Below are 21879 nucleotides of genomic sequence, written 5' to 3'. Positions count from 1 at the left end.
TTGGTGCGGCGTTCTGCTCCCGGCAGCGCCGTTCGTCGGTCGCGCGCCATCCCTAAACTGGAGTTAAAACCAGCGCTGCTGGAGCGCGGCTGCATTCACACCGCGGTGCGCGCTGGCGGCAGGTGCGAGGAGGGCTGGCTCCGTGGGGCGCGTTAGAGGCAGCGGGCACTTTAAAGACAGCGGCCGCCCCGCGCGGCAGCGGCGGGGGGGGGTGTGGCGAGGGTGACGTCACCGCATGACTGTGTTTTTATGAATGAAAAGAATCCGCGGGTGAGTAATCGCGGGGAGCGGGGCTGGAGGCGCCGCCCGACGCCCTGACCCGGCAGCGGCCCCGCGGGACCAGCGCAGCCGCCAGGTGAGCGCCGCCCGGAGCGGCCCCTCCGCTCCCGCCTCGCCTGCGCCCCCCGCGCGCCGGCCGCGAGAGGGGGGCGGCGGGGTCCGGCACCGGCTGGAGGCCTCTCTGCCGCCGCCGAAGGCGGGGATCGGGACCGGGACTAGGGCTGGGGGGGTGGTGGCCGCCGGCCGGCCGCGCTCGGGGCCGGCCGCTCTTCCCTCCCAATTCCCGGACACCGCCCTGGCGGGATCATCCGCCTCTCCTCCGGCTCCGGCGGCGGCGGATCCCCGGCCCGGATTGCATCAGCTTCCAGCCGCCCCGGCTCCACCTTTGCCGCCGCCCCTCTCCAGCCCCTCATTCTTCTCGGGGCGCTCTCGGCCCCGTCCCGGCCCCCCTCGTCCCTCCGAGGGCTCTCCTAACGAGAACGGGGCTCCCCAAGGTGGGGAGAGCTGCTGGGCTGCAGTCTGGGGTGCCGGACCCCTCCTCACTCCGAACCCAGGGACGGGGGGGAACCGGCCACCGACGAGGGGCAGGCACCGCTTCCGTGACTCTCTCCCCTGGGCTGCTGAATCACGGGGCGGCCACTTCTCACCCGCCCGCGCCGCGACCCTTCGCCCCCGGAGCCTGGGGACACCCGACCCTTGCGCGGCTCTCCCGGGCAGTGGGGCGGCACCTCCGCACGGGTCCCGGCCGGGTGACTTCGCCACGCTGTCACTCCGTGGGGCTACTGCTTTTACTTTCCCTTCAGCCTCGGGCGGATCTCGCCTGTGTTCCCTCCCCGCAGGGAAGGCTTGGCTTCCCAGCAGGCGGCTGGGGCATTTCGGGTCCCGTGGGCAGAGCAGCATCCCAACCGTCTCGTGATGGGATGAAGGAGGGCGGGAGGTCCATCCTTGCCCCATTACTATTATTCCTTGCAGTCATCATTGCTATTAATATTATTACTATGTACTTTTTTAAAAGGAGTGGGATGAGTCATGCGGCCCGGGGTGGGGGGATGTGGGCAGCGGGCAGGGGACCAGCAGGGCCGGTGTCCTCTGTTCTGAGGTGAGGGACACGGGGCTGGCAGTAACCGGCTTTTCTCCTGGCTGCTCAGCAGGGCCAGAGTGAGGAAAGGATGGCTGCGGACGGGCTCTCCAGCAAGGCATTGAAGGTGAGCACCAGTGGGAACAGGGACGTGGGAGTCAGCGGGCTGGTTTTGGGGGTCTCAGGCAAGCACGCCTCTCTCTGGCAGGTGAAGCGGGAGCTGGGAGAGAACACTCCACTGCTGTCAGATGAGGAGCTGATGGGGCTGTCAGTGCGGGAACTCAACCACCACCTGCGGGGCCTCTCCAAGGAGGAGGTGGCGAGGCTGAAGCAGCGTCGTCGGACGCTGAAGAACCGGGGTTATGCTGCCAGCTGCCGGGTGAAGCGCGTCTGCCAGAAGGAAGAGCTGCAAAAGCAGAAGATGGAGCTGGAGTGGGAGGTGGACAAGCTGGCCCGGGAGAACGCTGCCATGCGCCTGGAGCTCGACACCCTCCGTGGCAAGTACGAGGCCCTGCAGGGCTTCGCCCGCACTGTGGCCACTCATGGGCCCCCTGCCAAGGTGGCTACCGCCAGTGTCATCACCATCGTCAAGTCCGGCACCAATCAGGCCGCCTACTCCTAGTGCTGGCCTCCGTCCTCCGGCAGGACACAGTCCTCCCCGGGGCGCCTTCCCCATGAATTGCCTCCCAGCCCTTCCCCAACCTCCTCCCTGTCAGGACCTGTGCCCAAAATCCCCCTTCTCCCATCCCTTGAACTCCAGCTCCCCAGGCAAGGAGGGCTGCTGCTATGTGGGTGCTGGAGTGGAGGACAGGACCTCACTGGTGGCCCCCACAGCCCCCTCCCCTCTTGGGTGGGCAGACAGGAGAGAGCGAACCCACGCAGGCAGCAGTGGGGAAGCATCCCACAGCTCCAAGCTGGTAGGAAAATGCCAGGTGCCTCTCTTTTGTGAGAGGGCATGGGAGAGCTGAATGTGGGCCAGGCAGTCCCAGGAGCATGTACCAGAGAGGGAAAAGAGGAGAGAGAGGTTTTGCTTTTGCAGTGTAGTGGAAGAAGGCACGATAGAAGGGTATCAGCGTTGGGCACAGAACCTGGACCACAGCTGTAGCAGGGGGGCAGGTGGCAGCATGTCTGAAATCTCTGGGGATGCAGATGGCAAGGGAAGGTTGGCAGGTCAGAGGGGGGGATAAAGTGGCTGCAGGTTGATGCCTGGTAAGGGTGAATGGAATGGGAAAGCACTGTGGCAGCTTGTGGTGCTGGGGGACCCCAGAGGTGACAGTGACTGGGCAGGGGAGAGCTGGGGGACGTGAGTGGGTCAGCCTAGGCTGTTGTCCACAAAGGGGAGAAGCAGTGGTGCTGTTTTATCTTTCTCTATCACGCACGTCCTTCACGCCTCTTCCTGCTGACGGGACACTCAGCCTGGCCGGGTGTCTGAAATCCAGCAGCACCGGCAGGAAGGAAGCGGAGGCAGCTGGAGCAGAGATAAACACTGTTTTGCTCAGCACAGGCCAGCTTGTATGGCCCCACCACCTCCAAAGCCCATGGAAAGGTGCTCCTGGCCCTCGAGAGTCAGAGATGCGGAGGCAGAGAGAGGGGTGGAGGTGCAGGAGGTGGGAAGTAGGGGTGGAGAGCATCCCTGCTCCTGGGAGCTGCCTGGCAGGCAGGTAGGCTCCTCCCTTTGGTTTTCCTCCAGCTTGGACACTGGTGTGGGACAACTGGCGCTCTCGAGCAGGCTGAAAGACTAGAGAAGAGCTGGGTTCACTAAATACAGGCAGCACAGCGGAGGTAGCAGGAGGCAGACCCATCTTGGGAGCTGCTGCTGCAGATGATTCCCCTGCCCCTCCGTTCTGCCCCTGCCTGGGTATTGCCACGCCAGCCGCCCTCGGCTGCAGCCTCCATTCTTCCCTGTAGAGGTGCCTGCCACTCCTGGATGGGGCACTGTGGTTGGAATCCCCCACCCCAACTCCTCTTGGGTTTATTTATTGCACGAACATAAGTTATTTTCACGTCCTCTTTGCCATTCCGCCTCTCGGCACAGCCAGGATGTTGGTACAGAGCCGTACTTTATATTTTATATATGCAAATCACATTTTATCTTATACTTATATAGAGCAAAAAAAATACTTATTTATTTTCTGACTTACAGTATGTGTCCTACCCGACTCCTCTGTATTTTGTAGACTTTACAAATAAAGCAAGTTCCTTTTTTTTTTTTTTCCACAAACACAGAGAGTGTGTTTGGTCATTCTTGAACTTGGGACAGAGCTGTGTCTGAGTGAGACCAGATTTTCAGGCTCCCTCTAGCTTTGCTGCAAGACACGCTCAAGAATGCACCCAAAAAAGATGGGATGGGGGATAGTTCATGGATTTTTAAGACAAAAACAGATTTATAGTCTCTGAGAGAAGAGGCCTAGAAAAGCATGCTTAATGCTGAATACCACCCCCAAAAGCACTTGCTTTCAGGAGCAGTGCAGCTGTGCTGAATCAGCTTTTCCTGGGAAAGATAATGCTTTTCACTACAAAAATTGGACCAGGTGCAGAAGAGACAGGTGCAGTCAGCGCATCTGTGCCAAAAAACTTCCCTGCTGAGTGACCTTACTGCCTTACCAGAAAACAGCAAGGAGGAAAGCAAGGAGCTTCGGCCCATGGATGGCAGGAGAAGGGGAAGAAGCGTGGCAGGGACCTTACTGGGAGATGAAGCCAGACCTCCTCCCTCTGTGGAAAAGCCACGCTTCCTCAGAGCTGAGGTAGAAGCGGTGAGCATGTTCCAAATGTCCAGGTGGGCCAGGTCCCCAGCAGTTTGCAGCACTCAGGATGGTTTGGGGGTTTGACATTCCCATTCCCTCTGCAAATGCCCCCAGCCCCAAATACTGCTCATGGAAGAAAATCCCAAAGCCACTGTTTGCTGGGGCCCCCTCTCTTCCACTGGTGTTTCACAGTGAGCACCTAAGGAAGGATTCATCTCTGCTCCAGGTTTTTCACACATGGGTTTCATTCCTGCCTTGGGCCAGCAGTGGTGTCTCAGCCGAGGGTGCTGCAGTGATGCTTTTCCATCAACTCCGACATAGATACACAGAGCTTTCCTTCTGGGAAGAGGACAAGACATCCTGACCCACCAAGCCTCAGTCCCTGCAAGGAGGAAGAACTCAGAGAAGTCACCCAGACAGCACCACACAGAGCCAGCTTAAGTACAATCTATATTATCTCTATATTTTTTATTTGTCATCATATTTGCTCATTTCTGCAGAGTATAACGTCACAAAGACCAAAATAGAGAGCGGCTTGTCGCTGAGCTCACATCAGTTAAACACGATAGGTACAAAACTAGGTGACTCTGTCTTATTTATCATACTTTTTTTTCAGTCATTTATATACAAAGAACTACTCTATATGGAAAAATAATAAACAAATCCCATGGGTATGTTACATGGTAAACAAAAAAGGAAGGAAGGAAGGAGAGCAGAAGCAGGTGAGGGAGAGCAGCTCCAAGGGTCTACTCCTGGAACCAGCACATTTCTTGGGCCCTGGGCTACCATGAGCAGATCTACAACACCATGGATGCCTTGGCCTTCTTGGTTTCAAGCTCTGGATCTCATATTTGTTCCTCCAACACAAAGTGGCTTCAGAACCAGTGCTTGCTCTGGCACTTGCCAGTCATGAGGGAGAGCAGGAAGCTCAGTGATGGATGATTTTGTGTGGTGTTAAAAAACATATATGTATATAAAATTATAAAGTAGGGCAGCTGGCTTGTTGGGCACTAGCTCACCAAGCTCCTCCAAAGGCAGCTGGTGCAAAAGAGTTATATTGAAACCATTACACACACGATGCTTTGAGAATATCCAGATCCTCTGTACAGCATATATATATATACACATATACATATATATATGCAGGAGACATTTCAAAATAAGCTCTAAGAAACACTTCTCTAAGCCTGGACCACCTTCATGCTCAATGGGGCAATCACACAGATTTCAGCCACCCAAATGCAACAAGGATTGGGGGATTGGGGGCAGTCAACAAGTGATACTGGGACATCATCAAGGCCTGCAAATGCAAAGAAAGGGGAGGATGGGATCATGTCCCATGCCCCACTTTCCTAAAAGGGAGAGTAACATAAGTATTTCACATTAAAGGACTGTTAATCAAAGCCATAGAAGACAGAAGGAAAGTCCATTCAACCTTCAGTCCTGCTTTCCAGGTGGCTTATGCACGAGGAAATTCTACACCAAGCCCACACAAAGCCTGGCAGAGTGTGTTTGCATGTCTAAATAAGCAGTCACAGACTTAGGAAAATTAGCAACTAAGAGCATGGCATTGCAGGATGTGTGTAAATGGGGAAATCCAGCAGCAGAGAAGCTGCCCAGCTTGGGCAGAGGTGCTGAATAAATGAGGTGCTCTTCACTCACTGTCGCTTCTGAGACACTCAATGAACAAGCAGATGGATTAGGAAACAAATGGTAACATACCAGACTCCAGTTCTCCTAGCAGAGTAGCAAGGAGCAATCCAGAATCACACAGGTCTGCCCTTGGCAGGGGAAGCATCAAGTGGGAGAGGAAGGGAGAAACTACAGCTGAACACAGCAGCTTGCTCCAATCTCTCATTTTTGCTTCTTGCTTGCAGGTAGGAACACCTGAGCTGTAGCACTTGCGTGCGCTGTCCACTCTTCCACTAGATAATTTTAAGCAAGCAAGAGGCATTTCCTGGTCCCTGGATAGATCTACAGAGGGATCACTTTTCTTTTGGCTCCACTAAGTACCCATGGGTTCATCCAAAACCTAACAGAAGCAAGGGGAAGCTTCTCCCATTTCCATGGATGCTGCTTCCACCCTTGATAGTACTGCAGGTGCAGCAGAGCCTGTGAAATGTGCAGCAGCAGCAGCAATTGCTGCCTGAGAAAATAAAAGGGACAAATTGACCAGCCAAGTCATGTCAGGTTTCAAGTCTGCTCCACCTTGGCCCAGAACAGCTACAAAAATAAAAAACAAAGGAGTGTGCAAGATTCCTTCCTGAATATTCCAGCCTAAGGGTAAAACTTGTGTAGCCCAGGGAAAGTCATTGATGATGAGCATGGGGAGAGCTACCTGTGAGAGACCAGGACCTGCTCTGGCAGCTACCTCTAAGAGGACAGATGTGATGCTGGGGGACAGGAAACAAGAAGAAAAACTGGTTTTGTGTTTACATATCTTCCCTTCCCAAAGAGGGGTGAAGGGGCCAGAGCTCTACAAACTTCCACCATCTACCATAGCCAGTCCTCAGTCTTGTTAGCAGGAGACAGATGCTCCAGGGAGGCTTCCTGCCACAGGAAGCCAGGGAGATGGGAAGCTTGGACACCTGGTGATTAAAAAACTCCACCCTTTTGAAAAAGTAATTCCATCCCCAGTGAGCTTCGACAAGGTTTTATAGCAATTGGGAATGCAGGGAGCCAAGGAACATGAAGAAAGCCCTGTCCTTTTCCCCCTCACTCACTCAAGGACTCATAACCAGGTGCTCAGGAGGGTGGGGACAGATGTTCCTTACCTAGCACTCAAGGCAATGGCTATATAGAAAGACCAGTCTCCGGTCTGGTCCTCAGGAACGTTTATGGCTGCATCCCCATTCTATTTCCCAAGGATCACAGAGATAGATGTTAGTACCAGGGAGCTGGGGAGAAAACTGTGCCTACATCAACCATTCAGGAAAAGAAATAAAAAGCAGTCAGGTTGTCCTGTTGGAAAAAAACCAAAATATTTTTGGCTACAACTCCAGGTTCCGGCCAGTCACACTCCACACCAAGCTGGGCAGGTGTGGGAAGCCAGTGCCCCAAACCCTGGAGCTTTGCTTGAATCAGTTCTGATTGCTGCTGTAAGGAATGGGCTCGAGCACGGAGTCCTGGCCATTCCACCACCTCCGCATTGCTCATCGTGTCCGTACCCACAAAAGCTAATGGGAAGTGCCCACTTCTGCAATCTTTACTCTCTAGGAAGTGATATGACTTGTGTGTTTCTGCATTAATAAATTATAAAAAAAAAAAAAAAAAAAAAAGGAAAATGACAGCCTGTGCTGGCAGTTTCCCCTCCTAGAATTCATCATCGGAGCTCAGCAAGAGGGTCTTCTCGTTGTCGCGGGCACCGGAGCAGCTGTGGGAGCGCGAGATCACGTGGCTGCCATTGCGCCAGGGGGGACCGTGCTCCAGTGTCGACTGTTGGGTGTACTGCTGGTAGGCTGGAGAGAAGTTGTGGATCGCATCTTGGACAATGTCATGGGGATTCATGGTCTCCTTGAGGCTGCTGGAGATGCTCTTCATGGGAGCACAGCGACCTGTTTGGGTAAGACAGGAAGGGACAAGTAAAGAAGACTGCTGCCTTCCCCACATCTCTTAACACAAAGGTAAGGAGAACAGGGAACATGCAATCCTAGATCCCGCAGAAGGTGTGTTTCAGACTTCCTTAAGCAGCTGCTGAGGAAATGCCACACAAATAGCATCGGGTTTTACCAGTGGTGCTCCTAAACCCAGACACCGTGAACCAAGTGAATCCACCACAGCACCAAATGGAGGACACACCATGAGAATGGGACACACCCACAGTGACAACCTCCACTACACGCTACCGGTGCTGGCCTGGGTGTGCAACAAATACAGTCAGGTAGAGAGGTGCTCCTCTAAATGCTTTCAGAAGACAAAAATTAAGTAAATTCTAAAAATACAGGAGAAATGGCATTTGCCATTCCACTCACTGAAAATTAAGACTGCTAGGTGGTATCAAAGTGCCCATGGGAAAGAAATCACATGAGTGAAAAGCAGCACAAAGCAAGGAAAGGAGGGAAACAGGCAATACTAGAGGCAGAACAACCCCATGTGTTATAATGATAGCATGAAGGAAGCAACAGCTGGAGAATGTACCACCCAAGTGCTGAGCACAGAGGGAAGCTGTGTCTCCTTCTAGGAGCTGCCATGTCTCATGGTTTCTAGGTTCCATTTCCAGTATGGGCTTCTGGCTCTGGTCAGTTCTGGGGATGAGCTCCGCAGAGAACCAAAGCATGCTGATCATCTGTGGCAGTCATAAAAGTGAAGGGAGGCTGGGGTGAGAGCAGCTCCTTTGAGAGCCTGCGCAACTCTTTGGAGAGAGATCCCCAGAGCTCCGACACAAAGGCTCTAAAGCTACGCGTTAATGCCCACGTGGCTGCTTTACTACTTATAATCCAGACAACCCTAAAGCAGCTGTGTGAGGCAGTCGAGTTACAGACTTGCAAGGAAAGGGGAACAAGGGACAGGGCAGGCTGTAGGCAGGCTGGGAATCAGGAGAGAACAGCATCCCAGCTAAAAACCGAGACAAACACACAAAGCATGCTGTACCTACCGTATGGCCCATATGATGGAACAGCTGCATCAGGGACCAGTGGCCAAAGCAAGGGAGAGATAAAAGGAAGAGGAGAGAGAGACAGAGACAGAGAAAGAGGAAATAACAAGAACTGAACAAGGCCCGCTGAAGCATTCCCCACTGTACTGACCAGCAGTTTACCCTTTCATCACCCATAGATCTCATCTGTCCCCACTACAACCACTGTTCTTCCAAAACCTCTGGGGCTGGCTGGGATGGAGGGGTCATCTACATCAACACCTGTCCAAGGGCTGCTGTCTTCCTGCACCTTGGCACAGATCTCCCCCAGCAGGAAGGAATCCCTTTATTTGGAAAACACTGCATAGACTAGGCACAAAACCCCCTTTTCCCAGAGATAACATCCGTCTTCCTCTTCCCCAAAATAAGAACCTTCCTTATAGCAACCCAGCCCTCACAAATTCGTTACAGGAAGATCCTCCTCCTCCTCCTCCTCCATGACAAACATATTGCCAAAGCACAGACTCATCTTCCCAAGCCAGATTCAAAACAGAGCCTGTTTTAGGCCCTGTCCCTCCTGCCCTCAAGTCTATTGCATAATCTGGAGCAATGGAGTTCCCCTCTGGGGAGACAGGAAGAAGGACAAACCCATTCTATCGAAACAATGCAACATCTTACAGCCCTCAGGTCTGCAACAAGTTGTCGTGGGTGGCATACTGGGGAACTGAAAAGGGAACAGTGCAATTCACACAAGGTTTCTGCCCCAGAGAGCTGTTGCACAATAAATCTGTTCAGACACCACACAGGAGGGGATGTGGCGTTTTCCAAGCTATCGGGTTGGGAGTCATTTCAGTGTGTTGGCTGCCTGAGGGACCAGTCTCCACCCAGTCTCACTACCAAAGAGACAAGTCCTGGCATACTTCCTACCTTGGGCATCAATTCTCTTGTCCACATACACCTTGTATGTGAAGGCATGGCGCAGGGCAATGGCTGCAAAGAACATCTCCACACAGATGATGAAGTCTTGATAGCCAGCAGCTACTGTGCCTTCACCCACAGACACATCAGCAGAGTGGATTTTGGGTATGGCACCACACTTCTCCAAGATGGCCAACAGCATCCCTAAACAAAGGAACAAGTTCATGTAAATGTGCAGAAAACATGGTGTCACAGTAACTGCAAAGAATGGAAATAGCTGTTTGTGCTGTATGTCCTAGACACAACCCCACTCACCACATGAGCTACGAACACCCACCTATGGTCACTTGTACAACAGAGAAAGGAGAAATAAAATTAGACAAATAGATTTAGGCAAAGAATGTTCAAACACTGATCCCCTTCTATTATCAACTGACACAAACTGTGAAACTAACTGCTGCAGGAATTAATCAAGTCCAAAAGGCTAAGTGGAGTCAGGTATTTTTGTAAGCACTCCTGTGATCTCAGTGTTGTCCCAAAATAGGTTCTTTAACACAGTGTACAAGATGCCAATCCACACAAAGAGTCAAGGTATTTGGCTTATTTACAGTTCTGCATAGAAAGGGGTGTTGGCTGGGAAATCCACAAAGCCAGCATGATGGCTACCAAAGCTTTTTGCTATTTATACATTTTAGCAAACAAAGCCACTAATGTTCCTTGGCTAAAAATTACCTAATTCTCTTTTTAATTAGTATTCTGTCTTCTACTGGTTAATGATCCTCTCACTGCTCGTGCTAATTAGTCTGCACGCTCATTCTTTCTCTCCTTTCGAGTCGGGGGTTTCTTGGGTCAGTGGCCGTGATCTCCCCCTGCCAGAATTACCTTTTACTCAGCTGCAGCTGATTCAGCACAGTTGCTGAGCAGTCTTTATTAGTTTCTTCCTTATCTTGGGGGTTCTGCCAAATGTCCCTGTGGCTTGTAAATTCTGCATTTTTTGTGCCCACAATCTGTGCTACATCCTTCTTCCCAAGTTTCGTTAACTTCCCCTGAGGTCACTGAAACATGTTAAGCCCTAAACCTTAACAAGGCAATTCTACTGTCAAGTAATTTGTCCTTCTAACACCTGGATATCACTTGGAGCTTGTTTGTTGGCTGCTGTCTCATGGATTAAACCCCTTTTCTTGTTGATTAGACTTGAAAGTATACAAAGATCAAACATCAAAGAACATCCTTTCTTAAGAAAATGTTGACATATCCCACATTTTGCAACATCAGCACTTCCACTAGCTAGAGCAAAAACTGAAGTAACAGAACTTTGCATTTAAGCATATTAGTGTTTTTGACACACCACTGTAAGAAAGAGGTTTCTCCCTGTCAATAGCTTAGTGGCTGAAGAATTTCAGAGAAGACAAAGTGTGTGACCAGATGCCTCAAGATGATAAACTAGACAGCTTATTAGTTCGTAAATAGGGAGGATGGGCCATACTCCAACAGCCTAAATTCCACCTAAGTTCCTACTCAATTAGCCTTTGAAGTGCAGCTCAGTAAACCGAAGTAGGGCACTGAACAGGGAAATGCTTAGAGCCAATTAGTCAGAAGCACTAAGCTTAGGTGGAATTTCAACTTTCCGACTGTGCCTCTGCATCATGTGTGTGAATTCTGAATGTCCTTCTCCTGGCGGTGGTTCTGTGGCAGAACACACTGCACCCAGCCAGCTTGCTGCTTCACATACATCACAGACATACCATTAAAATTTTATTTATAGAGCACTAAAAAAAGCACTAAAATTTTTTAGATGTGCCACTTTAATCAATAAAATGGCAGCAGGCGGATAAAATGTTGGCAGCTTGTGTTTTATGACTGTTTCAGAAATGCAGAGGACTCTTCACCCTATCAGCTGATTTTGCCAGGTAGATGTTCTTGTGTACACGCACACACAGGGATAATAAGGATTCAGAAGCATATAAACAAAAATTAAAATGAGCAAAACAGGTTTCCCAGAGAAAAGCAATGAATGACTATAAACCAAATGGAATATAGAAAGACAGAATGTCTATTAATCAACATCTGCTCTATCAACTCCTATGTCTGAGCCCCTGCAGAGAGCTCTTTGTGCCTAGCAAGAGAAGGGAAAAGCAGCTCACCTTGCCAGAAGGACAGGAAGATGACAGACTTCACCATGAAGAACTTGAGGACTGGGCTATAGGGACTGAGCAGCTCACGTGTGGCAAAGTAGAAAAGGAAGAGGGCATACAGTGCCAGGCTGACAGAGATGTTGTAGATGATAGTCACATAGAGGTAGCCACTGGTTACACTGAAAAGAGAAGATATATATGAATGCCTGAAACTTCGGCATGATCTTTTCCCCTTGCCACTGTCAATGGAGAGTTCCAAGAGTCCATTTCCTTCCTGCCCCCCTGTCCCATTCCCCCCCTGTAACCAAGGTAGAAAAAACATGAAACTAAAAGAGGGCTACCTCTGCCTTCTTTTCTCATGCACATCAGTCCATGTAGTCTCATCTTTTCCCACGGCTCAGCACACGCAAGGACAATAAGCAAAGCCAGGCAGAGAAGGGGCAGCCAAGTCTCGCATGCTAAATCAATAAACTTACTCAAAGTCACCATCCTGGTACTTGCCGAAGGCCTGAAGGATGACTGTGCTGATCGCCATGAGGGGCTTCACCACACAGAACTGCAGGGTAGCCTACACAAACGAGAGAGGAGGAATGAGAAGGCAGGAGGTACAAGAGGACAAGTTGCCAAACCAGCATCATGATGGAGTGTCCACTGGGACCACTCTGCAAGGCAACACAGTCCAGCCCCAACAAGAAGTCTGAGTCTGCCACTTGCTCATCGATTGTGCTTGAGGACTGTAGCACCCAAAAGGAGATGAAGGAGATTCAGAAGATGCACGTGTGCTATCTACTTGTCCAGAAGGGGAAGAAAAACCTCTCTGCAGGGTTGTTCCTAGAAGCTGCTCAGCCCTACTCTTCCAGAGCTGCTTTTCACAGGCTGTGGTGCAGCACATTTATGCACTATAACAGTATGAAAAATAAAAAATCCCACAGATTGTGCTATGGCACAGACATGGCAAGTTTAACAGAGACACACTGGGAAAGGAAAGCAAACTCCAGTCCATAGTCGTCACAAAGTCAGGCAAGAAGATCCCCTGGATCGGAGGGGAACCCCGCTGTCTGAAGAGGAACTTTTGACAGCTGCCACAATACGAGGGCGTTTTGTAAACACAGCGATGCGTGTTGCCACACACAAGTTACGAGCTATTCTGTTGCCATCCACATGACCTTTACTGAATCTCCCCAAAGATTCCATGGCACTTGGGATCAGCTCTATCCATTCTGCCTGTATAAACTACTGCTCCTATTGGGACTGAGTGTTCTCTCAACGCCACCACATTCTTCAACTTTCTGCAGATGTTGAACTTCAAAGTCCTAAAAAAGGGAAGACTTATGGCCCTAAAAATGTCTCCCTGAAGAGATGTGACCTGTGTCTCCCTGAAGGAGGTTGGAAGAGCCTGGGTAGGTGCTGACCTGTGTACATGTTGGGGAGGGCTGTGTAAGGAAAGAAGGTAAAACCAAACAGTAATAATTGCTTTGGACACGATGCAATTTGTTAGTGGTCATAAGACTTCAAGGAGATTAAAAACCTCAGCACATGCCAGTTAGTGAGTCACTTTAAATATGTGAACTGGAAAAGGTCAGGCTAATTGGTAAACAACTCCGTCCTCCGAGCTTCCCCTCCTTCCGATCTGGGGACATTTTAACCATTTCCCTGCAATCCAAACCACCACGTACTATTTTTAGTTGCTTCCCCAGAAGATGCTATAGCATATGGGAAGCACATGGATGGTGTGTGACCTATGTGTGAGGGTCATCAGACAGAGGCCCAGCAAAGAACCTTGATCAAGACAACTTTAAGGAAACAAGCTGCTTGGATTTTACACCACAGACACCAGCACAACACCACACTGCTGGAGGTCTACAGGCAACACAGGCAGACTGACTGACCCACAACAAGCACCTGCCTGAGAGAAGTTTGGGGGGCAGGGTGTGAAGGTGGAAAGAAGAAATGTTTGTAACACACAGGTTCCTTCAGGATGAAAGGGACTGGAAAGAGCAGAAAATGGGCAGGTGGTGATGGGAGGCAACAGAAGTGCCAGAGATGGTGAGAACATGGCAAAAAAGGGCAAGGTGTTCCTTTCAGCACATTCCTCTTCCTGATCATCACGATGGCAGATACCGCACGGATCAGCACTGGCATTTGCTCTGCTGCCCTTTCACACCAGCCTTCCCAGGAATTTGCCTTGAAAGGGTCTTCCCCAAAAACCCTGGAAGTCTAGAAGTACCAGAAAGTGAACCTTGGCATCAACAATTTCTCACCAAGGCAATATTTAAGGTGAAGCCAAGAACGATGGAAGTATTTAAGCATCTCTTTGCAACACAGCCTCCCCAGCAGACTTAGCAGTTAGCAAAGGGCAGGCATGAGCAGCAAAATTGCTGCCAGATACCAGCAAAAGAAAAGCAAAACATCTACTGAAATCAGAGTTACCAAATGAGCTGGGATTTATGGAAACGAGCAGAAAAAGCACACCTTCCCCATTCCCCAAAGTGTGCTTCTAGTCTTCACTGTTGTGAACAAACTTTCCAAACACAGACACATGCAACCCAGGTGGTGATATCTGCCAGAGGTTGTGGGATGTGAGAAGCAAGAAGTCTAAGGGAAATTATTTCTCCACCATTCATTCACCTTCACGGGTGTTACATCTGCTTATGATATATTTAAAAGGTAAAAGCTAACATTAGGAGCAAAAAGAATAGGTAATGCAGTGAATCAACCAAAGGGTGTCCAAATGAAACCCAAAAGAAACAGCTGAAGCAGCATACTGAATGCAGACTAGAAAATAAAAGTATCAGGCAAGAAAACAGGAAACCCACATAAGGACAAAATATGGGGCAGGGACAAACAGAACAGGTAGGCGAAAGAAGTGGTCCTTTGAACATGGCCACTTGTGCAGCAGAGGTTAACACAATATTACCATGAGGCTGCACTGTACTTTTGATGTTCCTGCATATTGCTAAAACACAGAAGATGGGCCATGATGTTCAGGAGAAGCCAGGGCAGATATCTAGATCCAGTAACTGAAATTACAATGTTCTCAGCCCTTTCAAAGAACCAGACATGCTTCACACTGCCTCCACAGGTTTCTGCCTCCTGTGTTCATTTCAGCAAGTGAGCAAAGCCTTGAAATTCACCTGCTGTTTCATGACAGCCAGAGGTGACTGACTTGCAATGAGCAGACAAGGGCTGTACAGAGGTTTAGATCTTCCCCATTCACCCGCCCTCGACATACCCAGTTCAGCACAGACAGACACAGACGGTGAGCAATACTCGGTTCCTCCTACAAACCAATGTGTCATGCTTAACCTCCATCCCCTCCTCAGCTCCAAACCACAACAGCACTGGGTATTCAGGAGGCTGTTACACAACTGTGGGGTGTCTGTGACACAACAGATATCAGTTTCTTAGAGTTGGGACCTCTGTAATCCAGAAAGGGAAAGAGTTTCTTCCTAGGATTAACATCAGTTTCGGGAGATAACTTGTGTCTTTAATTAAGGCCTTCCTGATGTGGGGTTGAGTAGAAAATGTTAAAATCATTCTAAACAAACCAACCCTGAAACACCTCCTCTTCTCAGCAGTCCACAGGCCTCTCAAAATGCTGTTAGAGCCCCCCTCAAAGATCTCAGAAATTCAGCAGCAAAAGGCACCATTGCCACCACCACACAATTTCTGCAAGATGGCCCAGTACCTCCAGCCCATACCTGTTTGCAGAATCTCAGGAATCCAATCGAATATGTCTTTCCCCACAGGCAGCAAGTTCCATACACACAGCTGGACCTGCAAGAGCCAACAAAAGAGTTCACAAGCAAGATTTGGGCAAGAGTGTGAGATTCCCACCCTCTTTATCTACCCTCTCTGTAACAAAGTTGCAGGACTGGTGCTTTCTCCAACAATGACTGCAGTTATGGCCATACCCTCTTTTAGAGATATGTCTGAAACAGCATCCTGACCATACACTGCAATTTTTTTTTTCCCCTGTAACTGAGTAGCATGGGGAGAAACATAGATCCTAGAGGAGGCACACACAATCAACTGAAGGCAGAAAAGATTTAGAGGAGAAGGGAGTAAGAAAATAAACAAAGGAATAGGTAGGTGTCCAGAAAAGCTGTGAATTAGTCAGCTTGCCTAAGAGGATGTGATCAGCCTGATCTGTCTAAGAGCAAGGTGCTGGTAAATCATCATCCACACTGCCCAGTTCCAGCAGACATTTGCCACCTGACACAGTTTCTCAGGACAGGGATAGAGAAATAGTAGAAGGGCACATAAGGAGGACAGCGTCATGCTGTAAGCACAATAAATACTCACTCAATTGGTTTCCCTCTGATCTCAGACATGATGGAGCTCTCCCCTCCCAAGTACTCATAGCAGAGGCTGAGAAAGTTGTATATTACAAAGGCTGCAAAGACATCAATCACAGTAAAATGACAACCAACTTCAAAACAGGTGCAAGGACCAAGAGTACAGGCAACAGACCAAACATTAGCAGGGATTGCTTATGCAGCACCTTTCCCTTCAAAGCACTCCAGATTATTTTCACTGCATTTATCATGCTACCTCAGCACTCACAAGACTATCTGAACAGGAGTTTGGCCAAAGTCCCAGGCCAGTTCCATGACTCATGCCAAAAGGGTCACAGAACCATTTAAAACTGTGGCCAGTCCCTGTTTTATTTGGCATCTGTAAGATGCCATTCTTTACAGGGTTCCTGTGCATTATTCCAGGACATTACACTGATACTAAATAATCTGGAAAAGATATCTCTGATCCATCAGCCGTATGTTATCTCCTGTATTTAATCTTTTGGCTGATGAACAGAGTTTGTCTCTGCCAGGTAACCAGACTATAGACATAAGAGTTGGAGAAACAGAGGGTTTATAACAATCAGTGAAACTCTGTTTTCATATCTGGTGGAGATTTTTGCAAAACAAAAAGGCTCTGTGCTTCATTTTCTCAAAAAGATGAAATTTCTTGTGTGCTAAATAACCGTCTCCGTAGGCCACCTCTTCTCCGCCTTCCCCAGCAACTTGGTACAGATGACAAACAGACTGACCACTAATACTCTGCCCCATTTCAGTTCCCCATAACAGATACACCTCCTTTTCATGGGATCCAAACTCACTTCAACACGCATGAAGTGAGCCTGTATACACCTGTCTGCCACTCTCTTGACTTGTTATAACTGCTGTCGGACCATCAGAGTTGTGAGATTTTTTAGGGTAAGGACTGCACTTCTGCATTTATCACAGACAGCCCTGGGGCAACATGACAGACCAGATGACCCTTCTTGCAACATTATATTCTATGGTCACCTGTGTCTGGGCATTCCCTAGAATGACAACACCCAAATCCTACTTTTTGCCCCAAATAATCTGGGATAGAAACAGCAGTCTCAAGGAACTTTAAAATAAGAACAGAAACCTAATAATGTACAACACTGAGAAGCTGATCTCCCCAAGCAGCCAGTTATTAGACCTGAGGTCAATTTTTCCACGTGAATGATCTTCCCAAGTCAGTCAAATTCTTCTATAAGTATCCAAACTATGCCCTGGCAAAGAGGTACTCCACGCTCCCCAAAACACTTATCGTCTCAAAACATTGTACTTATGGCTTGTAGACGTGTCTAGCTGGCAAGACTGCTATGGCACATAAAAGGCAGTGCTACAAATGCTTCTGTGCATGTAATTGGGATATTGTTATTCCATCTGTAATCCTTATTATTGAACAAAGTTCACACAGTAATGATTTTGCCAAAGCTTTAATTAGGGCAGAAAACACCAACCATGGAAAACTTATTTAAATAACTGTGGTAACCCCCTTTTGCCTTCAATTTTCCTGCAACTTAGCTGACAGCTCCCAGCACCCAGAGGAAGAAAAGCTCAGCTTTTCCTATTGTCCTCCAGTGACCCCTGCCCTCTGATGTGGTCATTACAATACCAGCCGCCCATTCCACAAGCACTAGGGAAGAGATGACATCAGAGCAAGAAAACAAAGCAAAACAAAACCAAGCCAAACCAAAAAAAAAAAAAAGGAAAAAAGGGGAGAAATATCTGCCCATTCATCCCCAAAAGAAGTGCTAACTAGCAAAGCTCATCACAACAGCAAAGAACTCTTCTCCCATTCCTGGTCCACATTCATCAGATGGTATTCATGATATCAATGTAACAAGAAAAAAACCCCAAACAAACCCTATCTGTGTCACTGTTACTGACACCCTGGTTTGTACAGAAGCCGAGTCACATGAAAGCGTTAACACCAAAACAGGCTCCTCCTAACACACTACAAAATACAGTCCATAAATGGCTTAAAACAGCTTTCAAAATTTATTAGTAGGGTCTTCTTCCACCATTCCCTAACAGCCCACTTTGCAATGTAAAACCTTCCCAAAAAGTAAAGAAGGTGGATGGCAAGAGAGGGAAGAGAACAAAAAGGCTGTTTTGAAGCAATGCCCAGAAAAAGGGAGAGAACCTGCTTTCCAAAGGTGTTTTCACCTCCAACCTGTAGTTTTCTCACACAGGCCAACAGAGGTGAACTCTGGAGCATGGGCAGCCTCCTGAGCAGATGCTCAAATGTTTGCAAACTCCCAGAGCAGGAGAGGCAGAGGGATGCTGGCTGTTGCTAGGAGAGCAGCAGGCTTCCTAGTGGACCTATACACATGCACAGGGTGGGGAAAGAAAAAAACTAGGCCCAAACAAAGATGCCTTCTTGCATCACGTGTGTGTGTTTGCCATCTGCTGCTGCATCCAGAGCATTGTTAGGAACGTGAAGGAGGGCCTGCTGGTCCCTTCAGCTGATTAACTTGTTCACATGGCCAGGGGCAACTCTCTGCAATGCAGATCTCACCAAAACAACTGCACCAATGAGTTAGGGTTTAATGAGGGTATGGTGATAAACTGTCCTCAAAAATACACTGCTAGAGTGCAGGGTGGGTAGAGGCTTCTCTCAGGATGAGACCAGGAGAGAAGTTACAATAGCATTTACAGGAAAGTAACCATTTCCCTCACATACAGTGCTAGTGGTATTACACCACTGCAGCAGATAACCCAACACCAAGGAAGTGCTCATCCTGAACATGGCACCCTCTCTTCTACAGGACTCCAAAGCACTTTACACTTCACCAGCCACAGCACATGGCCACTGTGCTACCCTGTGCAAGCACAGAAGTGGCCACAGGATGGGACCAAAAGAATACATTGCTAACAAACTGCACCAGGAACACAGGACAAAGCAAGTGTCTGGCTGCTAAGTGCTGTTAGAAGAGACGGGAGCTAAGCAATACCTCACTTTCTGACACCCAGATACCATCAGAGTTTCTTGCTTTACCAAAAGCTTTTACCTTCCTGAAGCAAAGGACCCCAGAAAACCAAAAATTTTGTCTCTACAGCACGCTGGAGGGAAGGCTCATGCTCAGAGGCCAGTGAGGGAGACGGTCAAGTTGAAGAGGGTTTTGAGCAACCTGATCTAGTGAAAGATGTCCCAACCTATGCAGGGGTGCTGCACTAGATGATCTTTAAAGGTCCATCCTGACACAAACCGTGCTATGATTCTATGATTTTCAGTCACTGAGCAAGCCATGGTCATCCATTTAGGCACACCATTCAGTACGTGACAGTGATGCTTTCTCCCTGTTCTCAACCAGAAATAAAGTTCTCTCAGGGCACAGACTTACCACCCCTCCCCCCATTTTCTGTCGGACCCCCCTTACCTTCATAGCAGTCCCGCACTGTGCCAAAGTAAACATAGTACTGGTCATTGGTGAAGAACAGGAGACTGAGCCATGAGTCAAAGGCATAAATGGGCACAATGAAGAGGATCCGAACGATGTAGCGCTGTTCGTTTGGGCAGCTATAGCAGCGGAGATGCATGTAGATCTGAGAGACGGAGAGGGGAGACCGGGATCAGCGGTATATGGAGCAGAGAGGAGAAAGTAGAACTGGAGAGTCAATTGGGCCAGGAAAAACAAACTCAGTAAATCACCTCTTGATTGCCTCCAGCAGCCTCAAGGTGATGAACATAAAAGAAAAGATAAATCACTGTTATCGTATGGCATTGATATAGCAACCCTTAGCTTACAGAGAGGAGGAATGAGAGGGAAGAGAAAATGGAGGCATTTCTAATCTAGTTTCTTATAGGGAATTGATTTATTTTTACATCACCCTGACCATGTTCTTTTGTTCATACCTTTTTTTCCAGCTATCAGTCCTATATTCCTGCTATTCTCTTTTAAGTACCTAAGATTCATAACAGCGCAGGCTGCTTTTCTCTGAAAAGGGAAGGTGCACGCAATTAAGTGCACGCTTATTGTGAACACTCACTCTTTTGGCTGTTTTGGATGCTTTTGAGACTTTCACCTGAAACAACCTGAGAGCCCTTTACAGCATATCCCAAAGCTGATAAGCCACAGCCCATCTGCTCAAAAGGTGTCATTCTGCACATGGGTGACAGCACAGCCACAAAAGGTCAGCCATCAGGGGAGCACTGTGCTCAAAGGAACCACACAGTTTGTTCTGTCCGACTGCACACATGTCAATGCCTCTAAGTCACTGGCTGGGGGGAGCACAGCATCCCCACCCTACCCGCTCCCACCACTCACAATTCCTTAGCCATCATTAAATCCCACACCTAAGATGCTTTTTCACAGAATACCCACCTCCTGGAAAAGGTATTGACCACAAGCACACCCTGAAGATGAGCACAACCCCTGTCATGCCCTAATAACACGGGCAGAGCTTCAACACGAGTTGTGGGTATACTCAGTTGACCACAGAGTCAGCAGAGGGAAGGCCTCTGTACAGTAATTCTCATTGAGCTGCTGTCCCAGCTGCTGGAATTAGTAACAGCCAGCTGATTACATACGTGCCTCACCACTGACTGATTCTGCTGCCTGAAGAGGCACAAGCATTTGTCTGAAGCTTCACCCTGCATTTTGGGGCACTGTGAGGATTCTCCAGAGACTAACAAAACATACACAGACAATCTCATCCTTCCATTGTAAGGGAGAGGGGCTTCTGTCTCCCCAGCTGTCTATTGCTTATCCCTTCCTAGTCAATATTGACTGAAGGGCTCAAAAATACCTCTGTTTCCTCTCCCTGTGAAGGGCTCACAAATACTTCCGATTCCTCTTCTTAACCCATGAAGAGCTCACAAAAACCTTATTTCCTGAGAAGAACAGGTTGAAAATAAACTAACAAACCTTAGAGATATTTTTGCCTTGCGACAATCCCAGTGACACATCTCATCCAGCACAGAGACAGCTGACACAGGAGTTCAGATGACTCCAAGCTTTGCCCTTGGGATGTCAAAAGAGCCCTGTGATCCATGTGCCTAGGAGAGCACAGGAACTGCTGCCGTGTAAGAGGACAACAGCGTGTTTCAATCAAAAGTGTCTCTCTGGCACTGACCTCCATCAGTTTCTTCAGAGAAGGGCATTAATGCCTAACTGTGCAATGTTACACTGCAGAGGAAAATGTCTTCCTACCCTCAGCAGGTGATCAATTTGACAGGAGGATCCATGACACTTGTAATTGTTACCCAAGCTGGTGAAACTGCAGGTGTTACTCTTATTCCTCTGTGACTAATCCATTTTTTACCTTCACTAGCCCCTGTACTCCATCAATAGGCTGTACTTTTCTAGATTCTAGTCATCACTCTGGAATCTATGATCCAACAGGTACAAAACACAGGTTGATAAATAACAGGGCTTGTGTTTCCCCACTGTATTTTTCAGTTCACATGACAACTTCATGAAAGAGAGGGACAGAACAGGATGCAGGGTTTGACTTATTCTGGCTCCCAGGACACTTGCCCCAGAGAGAGGGGAGGGGAAAAGAATTAAAATGAAACATTTCCTGCTACTCCTTTCCGCAGCAGAGTTCAGCCTGTGGAATCCACTGGCACAGGAGATCAAAGGAGGAATGTCAAATAACAGGTGACTAGGATCTTTTAGCTAACAGCTGACACCAAAAAAAAAAAAAGGCAAGATTCATCTAAAGACCTGTGAAAGGATGGCCTGAGATAACACACCTTTCTGCACACCTTCCAGAGATGGCCAAATGTTTTACACCTGCTAGTTTTAAAGAGTGTGCTTCCTCTCCATTCACACTATGGAAATGGTCTGTTCCTTCATGTGGGGAAAAGGAAAGGATGAGAAGTACA

At 48.7% G+C, this 21879-nt stretch overlaps 2 protein-coding genes across 7 annotated transcripts in view; one reads left to right on the top strand and one right to left on the bottom strand.

The window, feature by feature from the left end:
- Positions 1-36: 36 nt before the first annotated feature.
- Positions 37-3561, top strand: MAFF (MAF bZIP transcription factor F). 4 transcript variants are annotated; one of them, XM_069002809.1, is made up of 3 exons: positions 37-122; positions 1431-1484; positions 1566-3561. In XM_069002809.1, exons 2-3 carry the CDS (start codon positions 1449-1451, stop codon positions 1977-1979), a joined length of 450 nt encoding a protein of 149 aa, XP_068858910.1. In that variant the 5' UTR covers positions 37-122; positions 1431-1448; the 3' UTR covers positions 1980-3561. The 4 variants fall into 4 exon arrangements, with proteins under 4 accessions (XP_068858910.1, XP_068858909.1, XP_068858907.1 ...); XM_069002808.1 differs by having other exon boundaries at positions 46-122; positions 1428-1484; XM_069002806.1 differs by lacking the exon at positions 37-122 and adding an exon at positions 246-355.
- A 982-nt stretch (positions 3562-4543) lies between these two features.
- TMEM184B (transmembrane protein 184B) overlaps positions 4544-21879 on the bottom strand; it is a 30557-nt gene continuing 13221 nt past the window's right edge. For 2 of the 3 annotated variants that reach the window (XM_069002802.1, XM_069002804.1), the window contains exons 3-10: positions 19430-19595; positions 16033-16123; positions 15429-15504; positions 12204-12295; positions 11737-11906; positions 9602-9796; positions 8696-8719; positions 4544-7655 (exon numbers count right to left, since the gene is read on the bottom strand). In XM_069002802.1, coding sequence (XP_068858903.1) covers positions 7414-7655; positions 8696-8719; positions 9602-9796; positions 11737-11906; positions 12204-12295; positions 15429-15504; positions 16033-16123; positions 19430-19595 — 1056 coding nt within the window. In that variant the 3' untranslated portion in view covers positions 4544-7413. The remainder of the gene's footprint in view (positions 7656-8695; positions 8720-9601; positions 9797-11736; positions 11907-12203; positions 12296-15428; positions 15505-16032; positions 16124-19429; positions 19596-21879) is intronic. The other variant, XM_069002803.1, reaches the window with a different exon arrangement.

This window comes from Aphelocoma coerulescens, chromosome 1A (genome assembly GCF_041296385.1).
Source record: "Aphelocoma coerulescens isolate FSJ_1873_10779 chromosome 1A, UR_Acoe_1.0, whole genome shotgun sequence".
NCBI classification, from domain to species: domain Eukaryota; kingdom Metazoa; phylum Chordata; class Aves; order Passeriformes; family Corvidae; genus Aphelocoma; species Aphelocoma coerulescens.
The sequence above is the reverse complement of the archived record's forward strand: the minus strand, read 5'-3'. Positions and strand labels throughout refer to the sequence as shown.

Excerpts from the sequence above, each read along its gene's own strand:
- MAFF (XM_069002809.1), top strand. The coding sequence starts at position 1,449 with ATGGCTGCGGACGGGCTCTCCAGCAAGGCATTGAAG. Across the intron at positions 1,485-1,565 it reads TCTCCAGCAAGGCATTGAAG|GTGAAGCGGGAGCTGGGAGA; the intron begins GTGAGCACCAGT and ends TCTCTCTGGCAG.